The following is a 13,077-nucleotide window of genomic DNA, read 5'->3' as shown; positions in this document are numbered from 1 at the left end:
CTAGAAGGAAACCTGTGTTTACAACGAGCCAAAAACACGAGAGACAGAGGTCTGAGGAGTCCTCTGCAATACAGGAAAAGACCCTCAACTTTCAAACTGCTCTAAAAGAAAAACTACACTAGATAGACAAGATTTAAGTGACAAACTACAATTTCCAGTGCTACAGTTAAATGCTTTTCTCTCCAACACATGCTCTACTAAAGTGAAGCAGACCACCACAGGAGTAATGTGTCCAAATAGAAGCACCATACTGCATTGACGTGGGTAAGGTCAGTGGACTTAAACTGGGCTTGGTGAACTATCATCATCAGTATGAGGTACTGTACCGGCTGCGGGGAGGCTTGTTGCAACAGCCTCAGGCATTGTGTGAGTTTGATAGACCTTTATAATTTGTTTTAGCACTGCTAATCTGTGTTCACTGGGACAAAAATGATCCACCTCAACTGATGACAAAAGGCTGCCCTCTAAAAGTTAAAAAAAAAAAAAAAAAAACTGCTGTAGAAGAACTCAAAAGACAAACACTAACGTTCACTACATCATTTGTTTATTTAATTCCTTTGTCCTACATTTTTTGTTTGTATGTTTTTAGTAACTAACGTCAGCCTTGGATCCAGAGAGGTAATTCTGAAATATACAGCACAAAAAAGAAAAAAAAGAAAAAAGAAAATGTGGGTAGACTGATGGAAAAATCATTTAGAGGTCAGTTTAAGGGAAGCTGCAACCTTCTAAACGTCTCCCACCATTTCTCACAACGCAGGGGCAGACTGGTGTTATAGAGAGACAGAAAACAATCCATTTATGTGACTCTATTGTACATGCTTACAGATATACAGTTTTTTTTTGTTTGTTTTTGTTTTTTGTTGTACACAGTGACAGTTCAACAACTAGAGTTGATCTACATTCTACACAGAAGACTAGGGCTTTACACCACATGAATAGTCCTGTCAGTGTATTTTTGCAGCTTTTTGTTTTCTTCAAATCAACCCCAGAGTGTGCTGTTATCAAACAAAGCTGGTAAGATTAGTTTGGGTTGTAATAAAAGTTGTCTTTTTTTTTCTCCCACAAATGAATGGATTTCATTATTCTTTTAAAGTCTGAAAAACCTGGAGGTACAGTAGGGTTAAACAGGAGGTACAGTTGGTTAGTTTCTCTTTCTGTCAACTAATTTGTTTCTTCGTGACTTTCTCAGGTGGTGACATCAGTACACAGCATCCACATTCAGAACCACATCGGGCAGGTACGTACCCCTTAGATCCTGCTCTTCATTCCTTTTATCTATCTTTTTTTTTAACAAATTGAAAATCCTTTTTTGCGCTATCATTAAAAAGGTTGTATGGCGTCCAGGCAAACACAGTCCAACAGAGTTGACTATGGTTTACAAAGTTTCACTAGCCGGCTGAACCTGAAGAGTGTAGAGTTTACTGTAGATATTTTCTTAATTTTTTTATTTTTGTTGTTCATTAAAAAAGAAAATTAAAAACGCTCAAAATTATCAGTTAACAAGGCATACAAAATGTGGAAAAAGGGGAAATGAAAGATTGGACTGAGGTACCCTGAAGCCTGAGGTAGATCACAATACTGTCATGCGCACTGTTCACATCCTGACCAAAGTTAATGCGGTGGTTCACTTTACTGTTCTCCTATTTTTTCAGGTTTTATTTATATTATTATCATTATTATTATTCATAGTCTTGTTTTCAAGAAAATAAACACTTCCCTTCTAAATAATATGGCAGTGTCCCACTGAGGAAAAAAGAAAAGGACTTTGTTTCTTTTTGTTTCTTATCAATAGCTCTCATCACAAAATAGGAAAAAAATAGATTCATAAATATTATTCTCTCTTTTTCATATATATATATATATATATATATACAGACACACGCGCGCACACACAAACACACACGGAGGAAGCTGTGCGTATTGGCAATAACCTTGCGCCTGGAAGATGAAGCTGATGGGTGATGTCCTAGAGGTGACAAAATAAGGCAACAAGCTTCCACGGTCTCCGAAGTAAAGCACAAAGGGACACCAGAACCCGCGTGTCCAGCATGCTCACATAGTGGTCGGCCAGCTTGGCAAAAATCAAACCATAAAAAGCAGTGTCGAATGAAAAGAGAGAGAGTGGGGATGACCAAATGTGTATCGCATGCTGCTGGGCCGGCTTGCTGGACTCTGCAGGGGTGATATTTTCTTTAAAAAAAAAAAAAAAAAAAAGGCTGCATATCATACATTCACAGCTGTCTTGCCTTTTCTAGAAAGCTCCCTGACAAGAGAGGGTTAAAGCCAAACACGGCTGCGGTCACATTTGCAGATGTGTGTGTACCACAGGTCATACAGTGCCCTTCCATAACCCCTTCCTCCCAAACCCTCTCACCCAACAGCTTTTCACCCTAAACACCATGGGTCAGTGCCATCTCTTCCCCTAACCCTGCCCCCCTTCTGGGTCCTCAGCTCACACCTTGTGTTGCGCTTCGTGACATCCTCATAAGGCAGAGCATTTGGTGGCGCACATTTCATTTTTAAAAAAGCAAAGATGCGCCGCTTTTTTAAGACATTGATTTTTGCTCTGTTTGTCAAGGAGAATGCCTTTACTGACCCTCCCACCCACCCACCCACCCTTCTCCCCTGAAAATATCATGAACAGCATGGGTCTAGACATTGCTCTACAGCACGGAATAATGACATCAGTTTAAAGAAAAAAAATCCCTCTGTTGCGTTTAACCTCTCTTGAGCAAAAGTGGCAGTCGGTTAAATGTAATTAAAAGGCTATGAAAAAAGTGTTTCTTCAAATATTCTCAACCTTTAAAAAAAAATAAACTCACAATGCCAGATGAGCGAGTGAAGAGAACGGGTGCAGAAATTAGCAGAAAAGGAAAAAAAAGGTATAAAAAGAGCAAAGCAGCAGAAATGAACTGTGAGAGACATCAGAAAGGGACGTTATCTTTTGCGTTGGCACACACACAGGCTTCTTACAAAGACTCAGAACCATTCACCATACAGTATTTACTTATAGGGGTTTTCTATGTTTGATTTCAGTGGCCTACAATGGTACAAACCAGGGGAACAGCTTTATTTGGCTGTCACAGCCCAATCTCTGGAACAAGCTCAACATTAAAAACACCAAGGTGTACTGTTGTTTTAATAGAAAAATAACAGTGCATATTCTCAGTGTGTATCAATATATTCTTCTACTCTGCATTAATACTGCTAAAGATTTTATTCCCACAAACTTAAGTATCTCAAATGCTTGTGAGAAGAGGTGTCCCTTGTCATTTGTTCTTGTTCAAACTCAATGCACCTCAAAGCAAGACTTGTTTTATCTGTTCGATCTGCTTGTTATGCCTATGTTAGTCCAACTAAAGAGATAACGTTATGCAGGGCGACATTTACTGTTTTACCTTTTATAACCATTAAGACAACAGTTCCCAAATGTTCTCTGCCATTTCCACCTTTCATGATAAACCTTTTTTTTTTTAATGTCTTTTTTTTTTTTTTACTTCATTGTTTCAGTACGGTTTCTCCCACTCTATCTGCTCTTACAGGGCTGGCAGTGCACACAATGCCCTCAGCCTTTGGATCTCACTTGTTTCCCCCCTAGTGAAGTTCTTTGGTTTTGATCCCGGTGCTGCTGGTCTGCCCTGCAATGTCCCTTTGGCCTTGGCCTTAAACTGGGTAGGTCTCTGTCCTTTTGGGAGGGCTACATTCATTGGCTGGTGCCCACCGGAGCCACCTGGCTTGTCACTTGGAGTGGTGCGGTGACACGGCGGCGCCCTGCTGGTGCTTCTGTTCCTGCTGTTTGACTTGCTGAATGATCTCCCGGATCCTCCTCTGTGCAGTCTGTTAGAGGGATCAGTGAGAAAGTTGAGCAGCTGAAGGGAAATTTAAAATGGCATAAAATTCTTCTGCACGCAAAAATGATTTAGTTAAGTGATTTAATGTAAAATGCATCGTAAAAGAAAATTACATCTAAGTATTTACACAATGGCTGGGTTTGGGTTGGACTAAGCATCTTCTCTACATTCTATGACTCTGAATCTTCTGTTAGAAAATATCTGTGTTGTACTTGGTTTCATAGTGAGTCCATCCACCTCCAGTGTAACTAAATCTTCAAAGATCTACATGAAAGATTTTTGGGGTCAAAAAGTTTTTAGGAACCTTGTGCAAAAATATGAAGTAGTTTGGAAAATTACTGAAACCAATTTCATTCAAAGTTAGTATCTTGCGTTTGATTAAAGTGGAACTATTATGTGCATTTCAGGCTAATTTATTTTTATTTCTGAGACCACAAGGGCTGGGATTGATCGAGTTATTGTCACAAATCGCTTTATTTACTTCAGACCGACCCTCTCCGTAGGCTGTCAGATCAACCTGTGGGCAAAACGAGTGGATTGAGACTCTTCAGCATTAAGACCCGCCTCCCGCCACTGCACTACATCGGGAGCGTGCACCGAAACTGCTTTCGCCGTCATTGTAACATCTTATAAACAGAAGGATTAGGCAAATATGAACTCATTAAAAAAAAACAAAATACAATGTCAACACATAGCATACAGCCCTACATGTTGGAACCTGAATCAGACCCTGAAAACGAAGTGGAAAACAGCAACCCACAGCAACGAGTGCAGCAGGATGTCTCTCTTTGGTAAACTCACCAGCCATCGTTGGAAATAACTTTATCCGACGTTTTCCACCCGCCTGATGTATTTGTACATGCCCTTGTTAACCAGTAGAAGGTAACCAATCACCGAACCTTATCCCCCGGGACGTCACAAGGATTTCCAAGTAGAAAAAACTCTCTAAAACGACGCGTTTTTCGTCGCCATGGAAACCGAACAGAGAGAGTGCTGGAACTCAAACTCAAACTCAAACATGCGTTTAGGTGATAAAAAACAGTACCGTTCACATGTCAGATGAGGATTCAACACTGTAACACTGTAGAAAGCTCAGAAAACTCAAAATGCCATCATAGGACCCCTTTAAAGATTCACTACTTCTATTCCTATTCAGGGTCAGGGGGCTGGAGCCTGTCACCAGAAGTTAGCAGGCAAAAGTCAGGGTACATCCTGGATGGGTTGCCAGTCCATTGCAGGACCAACACAAAGAGACAAACAACAATTCACATCCATGTTCATTCCTTGGGAGAATTTAGAGTGATCAATTAACCTAGCATGCATGTCTTTGGATAGTGGGAGGAAGCTGGACCACCCTGAGAGAACCAACACATACACAGAACATGCAAACTTTTACTGTATTTGAATTGCCCATTCAGATAGTTGACTATGAGTTGGTCTTTTTTGTGTGAAATGAGATTTCAACTTAAAGATTTCATCCATATCTATAACCTCATTGTGCACTACACCAAAAATGGTATACAGAAGCTAGAAATAAAACATTATGCATTGTGTTCTTGTGCCAGGAGCTGACAGCACATGCTAACATTAGCCACTGGTAGCTGTTGCTAACGTTCACAGTTCATTGTTTTTTTTTTTGTTAACGATGCAATAATCAGTCTCTTTCTGCCTCTCTTTCTGCCTCAGGGGCAGGACTTGAGAAGTTTTAATGAAACACAGTCAAACATAAGTTGTTCTGTCTTGATAGGGAACATGCTAGGATATGCTATAATGTAACTTGCTTTTGAAGTGGATCCACTGCAGCTGTGAAAATAGTTGTTTGCCAACAATTTTTTTATTTTGAGTTAATTTTTTTTAATAGTATACTGGTAATTCGTTAATGTTATATTTAAGATTTTTACATTGTTACAGCTACAGTCAGCATTTGTAGATAGTGTAATTAAAGGTAAACGTTACGTATAACTCATAACTTTTTTTTATCAGTGTTGTAGACATTTTGGTGTCAACAACCCAAAATTGAAACTTTGTGCTGCTCATAACCTCATTACCTGTCCCACTGGCCTTTTTTTTAATTCAACAATTCAACAGTGACTTTACAGTGCAGTTAATAAAGAGTCAGTCACTCGAGACTTATTCAACAATTCATTAATTAGTGCTAATTTATATGTTGTTGCTGCTTGCTAAGTTATGAAAAGCTGCTTTAGGATTAATTACATTAATTAGATTAATTATACTATTAAAACATTATGTTTATACACGCTTTCTTGCTCACATTCAGCTTTGAGCTGATTTGACCAATTTTAAAAAGTTTTGAGGTGAGAAGGAAGTGAGAGAGAAGTTACGTGCTGAGTACTAAATCCAGGTAGCAAAGTTGATTGTAGCTGATAAAACAACAAAAGAAGAATGTCACGTTCTAAAAGCAAACTTTCAGCATATGTATGTGATTAAACTGCAGGAATAGCAGTTAAAGTTGGACATTGATTATGCAACTGAAATATAAAAGCAACTACTTTTTCCTCCATACAGTTGCAGACTGTGTCAAAAAAAACCAAACAAACTAAAAAACACGATACTGGTTTAGCTTTGTGTACCTGGCTGGCAAAGAAATGCCCACTGATTTTCACAAAGACCTCGTCATTCTCGTCAGGAGTTTGGTCCCGCGGTACGATGACCTCTGCGCTCGTAAGGTTCTGCAGCTCATTTACCTGAAACAAAGACAAAGTTGAGAGGTCAAGATCTGGCCTTGGATTTCACCTCCAGCTTCACTTACAAAACACAGGCATTACTTATTGACAGTCAAAGTATCACGTTTACAGCACTGAGGCACTCTGATAAAGCCACAACAAAAGGAGATATCTGAAACGTGGCGCTCTTGATGATAATTTCATTGGGTTGCAACATTTTCTGGAAAATATAAATAGATTCTTTCATTTTTTAAGAAGTTTATGAGTTTCTTCTAAAATATAAACTTTAATTTTTCTTGGCTTTTCTCAGCCACAATCCTCTGGAAATACTTAATAAAAAAAGAAAAACAAATGAAACATCCGATAACCTTTTATTACATTTGGGCTTCTTTAAAGAAGTTATTAAAATTCCAAAAGGGAAAGAATAAAACTCTTACAAAGTGAAATAAATGTAATTGTATCGGCTTACCGTCTTGCCACCTTTGCCGATGACCCTGCCAGCTGCAGTTGAGGGAACCTTGATGTGCGTCTCCAGTTTGACCTCCTCCTTTGCCGAAAAGAAGTTCTCCTCTTTCAGTTTCCCAAATATCCGGCCCTGGGCCTGGAATACAAAGGAGGGTATGAGACAGAGAGAGACTGGGGAAGGTGGAGACACATAGTGATCAACTGCTGTTTATTATGATATAGTTCACAAATAGTTTTATGGGAGGGAGGTTTACTTTCATCTTTCTTTTTTTTTTTTTGCATATTTAGTTGGTGGAGATACCTTAAACTGAGCTTCTGGAGTTCCAGTAATGATGACCATCCTCTCAGTGACATCTGGGCTTTCTGCAGGGGCAATCTGATGTGTATAAGGAGAAATGTCTTAGTCACTCTTTTTTCTAACTATTCCTTGCTTCCATCTCATTATAGTCAACACAGTTTGAAATGGACAAACCAACCTTGATGGAAGCTCCGGCAAAGTGAGCAAGTTGTTTGATGTGCTGGCCCTTCTTGCCTATAAGTGCCCCGACTGCCTGAGTTGGAATAAAGAGGTAGACAACCTCCTGTTCTGGAGCCTGTTGCTGAACAAAGTACATGCAAACACACAAACACACACAATTACAAAAAAAAAAAAAAAAAAAAAAAAAAAAAAAAAAACCATACCAAAAAAAAACCCATAACACACACACTAGTCTTCATGAAGTCTGGTGGTGGTGGCAAAGCAAAATGCTCAGAAATTGCTCTGAAGTGCTACAAAAATGTTGATTTAACCCATCAGATACTTAAGGAACAGCTGAAAACATAGACATCACATCCAAGAAAAGCTAAATTAAGTACTTGCCAAGGTTTGTCACTTTTGTAAACACTGCTTTCTGGCAAGGTATGAATGGTTTATTTCCTATTAGGGGTGATGGTTGCCCTGTGTTTTTTCTCTTAGCATGGTAACACACTTCTACTTGAGGTTTATGAAGTGAATTTTTATGAGTCACGGGATAACTTTGGGCTGAGAAGTCCAGAGATATTTGTGGTGTACTGGTGACTGGGCGATGGGAAACAGAAAAGCCAGAATCTCTGACACAGACACTGACAGAGAAGCTATTTTAATCTCTAAAATATACTTTTGTGTTTCTTTATCAACTTTGTAATATAATTTATAAACTGTAGACATGAACTGGCAACAACTGAACCTTTTTTTCTTTCTCCAAAACCACAACATATAAGAAATTAGTTGAAAACCCCCAAAGCAACACTGACTGTAGCGCAGATTAGAGGGAACATACTGAGTGCTGGTGGGGGATGGCACTTGCTGGAGAAACCCCATACAGGCCACTGAGATGTGAAGATTGACTCTGGAAGCGAAGTGACAAACAGGCCAGTCACATGATATGTAAACACAAACACAAACATTTAACAGACACATGCACAAACGCAAGTCAAGCTCTTTTTAGGGGGACTTTCAAGGCATAAACTCACAGTGAATCACACACTGATCTCATTGACTATGATGCACGCAAATGCATTCTCACACGCTGTCTCACACCACTTAGGCCTGCCCTCACCAAGTGATGAGTGGAGACTTTGTTTGGAGACAAACTGACTCATCTCTGGTAATGATGCAGCTGAGTGGGTGCAACAAGCTTGAAAGAGACAGAATTTCTTTCTGTCAATATATCTTGTATGTCAACATATGGAAAAAGACTCACTAAGAATGGGTTGTATCCTGCTGTTGCCACAGGGGGAACTGCACCACGTGGTCCAGCAGCAGAGGGCAGCACCGGCAGACCAGAGGAGAAAATGCCCAGAGAGTTGAGGTTCAAGCCTGGGATCAGGTTGGCCTGTTGCTAGGTGAAAAAAGAGAACACACGGAATAGTTAAGTTGATCAATTTATTTATTGAAAAATTTCCTTTTTTTCTTTTTGTTTTATTCTCTTTTTTTCCTGCTTGTACAACAAATTTTAACCAGAATTTTACAAACACCCATGTACTATATTCTGCTGCAAAAGGATGTTGCCCACTGTAACGGTCGATGATAAACAAAAAAATAAAAAATACTGTCTGTTTCAAACTTCTAAAACTGAATTATTGGCAGTCCAATTATATATTTAAGTAATGACGTTCTAATTGATGGATATATTTCAATTTTACATGGTGTTTTGGAGTAAACAAGTCATCTGAAAATGTCAAATTTCATTATAATAAATTTAACCCAAAATAATGACTAATATTAATAAATTTATGACATGCTTTTTTTCTTACCTAAATGTATTCATTAGCAAGAATTACAAATGAGCTCAAGTAAAATGAGAAAGAAAGAAAACAATCACTAGCAGTAAAAGTATAACAGGTGTTATATCTGTCAAAGTCAAAGTCAATCCTTTCATTTGTCAGCTGTTCACATCCAAAAAAATATTGGCTTCTTTAAATCCTCAACCAGTTCTCACAGACAAGTACTCACATTTCATCTACTTACTGTAAAGTCAAGTTAAAATTTTAAAACTCCAAAACCATTTATACATAAATTTTCATAAATTTGATGAAATATTGCTTAAAAACCAGTAAATAAAGTGAAAGAAAACTGAAATAAAGATTACCAGCAGTGAAAAAAGAAAAATCAAGCAGTTACAAGGCGTGTAGTCGTTTCTCATTTTTACTTCCTTGATCCCTGAAAGTTTTGTGTAATATCCACGGCATTACGCTAGATGGCCCTACCAGCCTACTGCAGAATCAACGCTCATCCGGGGAGGTGGCAGGAACGCTGCCGCAAGCCAAAGCAATCCAACCACATGCCATTTCTGCACAAATACCCAGTATCAATGAAGGAGAAACTACTGAACTAATGTGCCCTTAAAAATAGCCCTGAAAAAAAGACAAACATGAGTAGACACTAGTTTCCTTGTCTCTTCCAGAGTTTAGGCTGCTCCTATCAATAAGCATTATCGCAGTCACTTTACAGTGATACAGTCACTTTATCAGTGTTTTTCTTTGCATTTGTGCATCACACACTGTGTGAAATCCTCGGTGCTTCTCTTCATCTGAGGTTGACCTCAGCGGCTTCAGCACAGGTGATGTCATCTGTCAGTGTGAAAGAGGAGCTGGGTGAAAGAGCAGCCTACAGATATCAGATGGATGCTGGGAAACGCAGTATGCTACCACAGGAACACAGTCTCACACAGCGGGGAACTGAGTGTGAGTCAGAGGCTCCTCACACACACACACACACACACTCACAGGCACGCTGCCCTCAAACCTTCGACTCACTGATGAGCTATTCAGCGATCGTTTACTGTTATCCGTTTACCAAGCTGGCCTTACTAATGCCGCTGGTAACACACACTGAATGGGAAGGCAATATTATCCCACTGTTTATCATCACTCCTCTCTGTCATTCACCTGTGTGAGTCATCCTACGATCATAGCCACACGTAAACACACACGCAAGACAACAAAGAACCTTACGTTTATAGCAGCAATATCGTTCTCGTAGGCTTCCCTCAGCTTCTTCATGATCTCTGCCTCGGCTTTACAACAAGCCTCCAAGCTACCCTTCACCGTAATGGTCCTCTCAGGGTTGTAAATGGTTAAGTCTTGTAACCTGAAAGGCAGGCCCCCCCCACACACACACACACAGGTAAGCACTGTATATGGAGACTTACATTCTACACACATATTATTTCAAAACTGAAAGCAACAGAGGCTGAGACATTTAGACTTTTACTTTAAATTCACTAGTCAGGGTTCAGTTCCTAAAACCGTATATATCACAATTCACATAATGCAAATCCTTAGTGTCATGTTAGGCTGACGGCTGACTTGAATTTATAGCCTCTAATACATGTTCACAAGACAGAATAAATGTCTTGTTAAAGTTAGTTGGGGTAGACACTAAGAACCCTGTGCATCTCACTCAAACTATACATTTGTTTCTCTACCTTAAACGTAAGTTTGACTTTATTTGAACCACACACTTCAGCTGAGTAAGGACATTCATTATCTGATCATTTCAAGCCTTAATATTAGCAGCATGTATGAGATATTGTAGGTCAGTAACTATAACTAAGATATCCTTGGTGAAATCATCAGGGTTATTTTCTTTTTCCAAAACTCTCTAGAGACACATCTAAAAGACATTTTGCACCATGCTTCACAGGCTGAGTACTCAGCGTGACAGGAGAGCTGACCTTTTGGTGTAAAAATGTGTGAAGAGTGTCTTAAAACAAGTGCAGTGAGGTCGGGATGGGAACGAGTATGGTGGCAGGAGCACACATATGAAATAGATTCATCCATTAAAGAAAGAAAAATCACTGCAACAAGGCATTTTAAAAGAGTTGAATTGTGTCGAAAGGCCTTGGAATGACTGTTTTGTCCCAAAAGCTGGTGACACATTCAAGAACAGTGACATTTACTTGCATGAAAATACAGTTTTTCACCTTGACCTTTACAGGCAGGTTGTCCTGACCAGGACTCAAGTGACCACCACTCTATATGGTCTGGTGCACAAATTAAAGAAGTTATCAGTTCATGAATTATTTGTGCTAAGTGTCATACAAATAATAATAAAACCGGGCATTTACAGTGGAAACAATGTGTCCTTTATCAATAGTTCTGGATATACTGCCTGGACATACTGCTTAGGTCTAACTCCACTGCTGTGTCTCCTTCTCAAGGCTCATTACATTGTCAGAGCTCACGGAGACAGAGCAATTCATTAGCTCCAAATGAAAGAAGGTTGGTGAGCTCAGTCAGTTAAATGGGGGTAATCATTTTTCCTCTGATATCATGTACTGGCAAGGAGGAGGTGTAATCAACACTTCATGTTTGCTCTTTAACAACTCAGTTAAGTGAGACCACATGCTGAGAGGTTAACGGGTACGCAGGAGGGAGGGCGTGGCAGCAAGAAATCTAAACGACTGTCTTGTTTGTCATTTGGTTGAACTGGCAATAGTCAGTATCTTTGGATTGGGAATCATCCTGAAACAGTCGCACAAGCAGGCAGCAAAAACAGGCAACTTACGAGGAGATGGTTATCTTGGTCCCTGTCTCCTCTTCAATCTTCTTCAGATTGCGGCCTTCTTTCCCGATCAGCCGCCCCACAAGGCTGTTGTGGGCAAGGATTTTCAGAGGGATATCCTCCGTCCTGCACACACACAGACACAAATCAGCTAGGATGATAGAGGACAACTTCTACCGAGTGTTATTGATGTGAGAAATGATATGATGAGATGGAGATGTACACAGCTGCAGGAGAGAGAAACGTCCACTGTCAAGACACAAATCCTTTTCTTTGTGATAAATACATAACATATATGTTCATCTCTGTATTTTCACAAAATGAGATCAGCTTGAAACAGTTTTGGAGCTGATTCTGACTGTTGTAGAGGCAACATCTCAGAAAATGATTTTTTTTGAAGAAGACAAAGAAAAAAATTTAGTGAACATGAAAAGGATGTGAAGTGTCATTTTCAGTGTGTGTAGCTGGTGGTGCAGCTTTTTCCAACGGTACCTTTTCCAAATATAATCTTCCTTTTCATCACCAAAATAAAAATGTAAATTGCAAACTTTCAATAATTTTATTCTAAAACGTCAAAGGAATAATTTGTAAAAAGAACCGAGTCAATTAGAAGTAATTCAAGTTACATAATTTGAATAATTACTAAAAAAATTAACAAGCCCCAATGTCAAACCATTATGACAGGTAGAGTAAAGCCCTGATTCATACCTTGCACGTCCATATTGAAGCCCACTTATTTTGCTGCTGAGGTTGGTTGGTTTAAAATTATTCAGGAGTAGAAAACATTATTTATAAAGTCCAGTTATGATGAAAAGAAAGTGAGTCATATTTTCTATTGTGAAGTTTAATAGAGTTAATTTTTCATGATTTTGACAAAACCAGTAGGCATTATGGAGGACTGATAAAATGAAAATGATTCAACCATTAAGTGTGCAATTTGAGGATGAGGAGGCAGAATTTTGTTTCATGACTGATAACTTAGATCTTTACATGGCCTGGAGATTTGATTTTGATCATACATTTTATAATTTTAACAGAATCCATTGGAAAT

The 13,077-nt window shown here is 39.1% G+C and overlaps 1 protein-coding gene across 6 annotated transcripts in view; it reads right to left on the bottom strand.

Annotated features, from left to right (window-relative positions):
* Positions 1 to 2,653: 2,653 nt before the first annotated feature.
* The window catches only part of igf2bp2a (insulin-like growth factor 2 mRNA binding protein 2a), a gene marked incomplete at its 5' end in the record, with an annotated part of 45,104 nt that continues 34,680 nt past the window's right edge, over positions 2,654 to 13,077 (bottom strand). For 2 of the 6 annotated variants that reach the window (XM_079254886.1, XM_079254887.1), the window contains 9 exons: positions 2,654 to 3,837; positions 6,443 to 6,556; positions 7,005 to 7,136; positions 7,302 to 7,376; positions 7,477 to 7,596; positions 8,299 to 8,367; positions 8,722 to 8,859; positions 10,475 to 10,610; positions 12,030 to 12,152. In XM_079254886.1, the coding sequence (XP_079111012.1) occupies positions 3,739 to 3,837; positions 6,443 to 6,556; positions 7,005 to 7,136; positions 7,302 to 7,376; positions 7,477 to 7,596; positions 8,299 to 8,367; positions 8,722 to 8,859; positions 10,475 to 10,610; positions 12,030 to 12,152 (1,006 nt within the window). In that variant the 3' untranslated portion in view covers positions 2,654 to 3,738. Of the gene's footprint in view, positions 3,838 to 6,442; positions 6,557 to 7,004; positions 7,137 to 7,301; positions 7,377 to 7,476; positions 7,600 to 8,298; positions 8,392 to 8,721; positions 8,860 to 10,450; positions 10,611 to 12,029; positions 12,153 to 13,077 lie in introns of all 6 variants that reach the window. The other 4 variants (XM_079254884.1, XM_079254883.1, XM_079254885.1 and 1 more) reach the window with 4 other exon arrangements.

This window comes from Telmatherina bonti (genome assembly GCF_933228915.1).
Source record: "Telmatherina bonti genome assembly, chromosome: 15".
In the NCBI taxonomy this organism is placed as follows: domain Eukaryota; kingdom Metazoa; phylum Chordata; class Actinopteri; order Atheriniformes; family Telmatherinidae; genus Telmatherina; species Telmatherina bonti.
The sequence above is the reverse complement of the archived record's forward strand: the minus strand, read 5'-3'. Positions and strand labels throughout refer to the sequence as shown.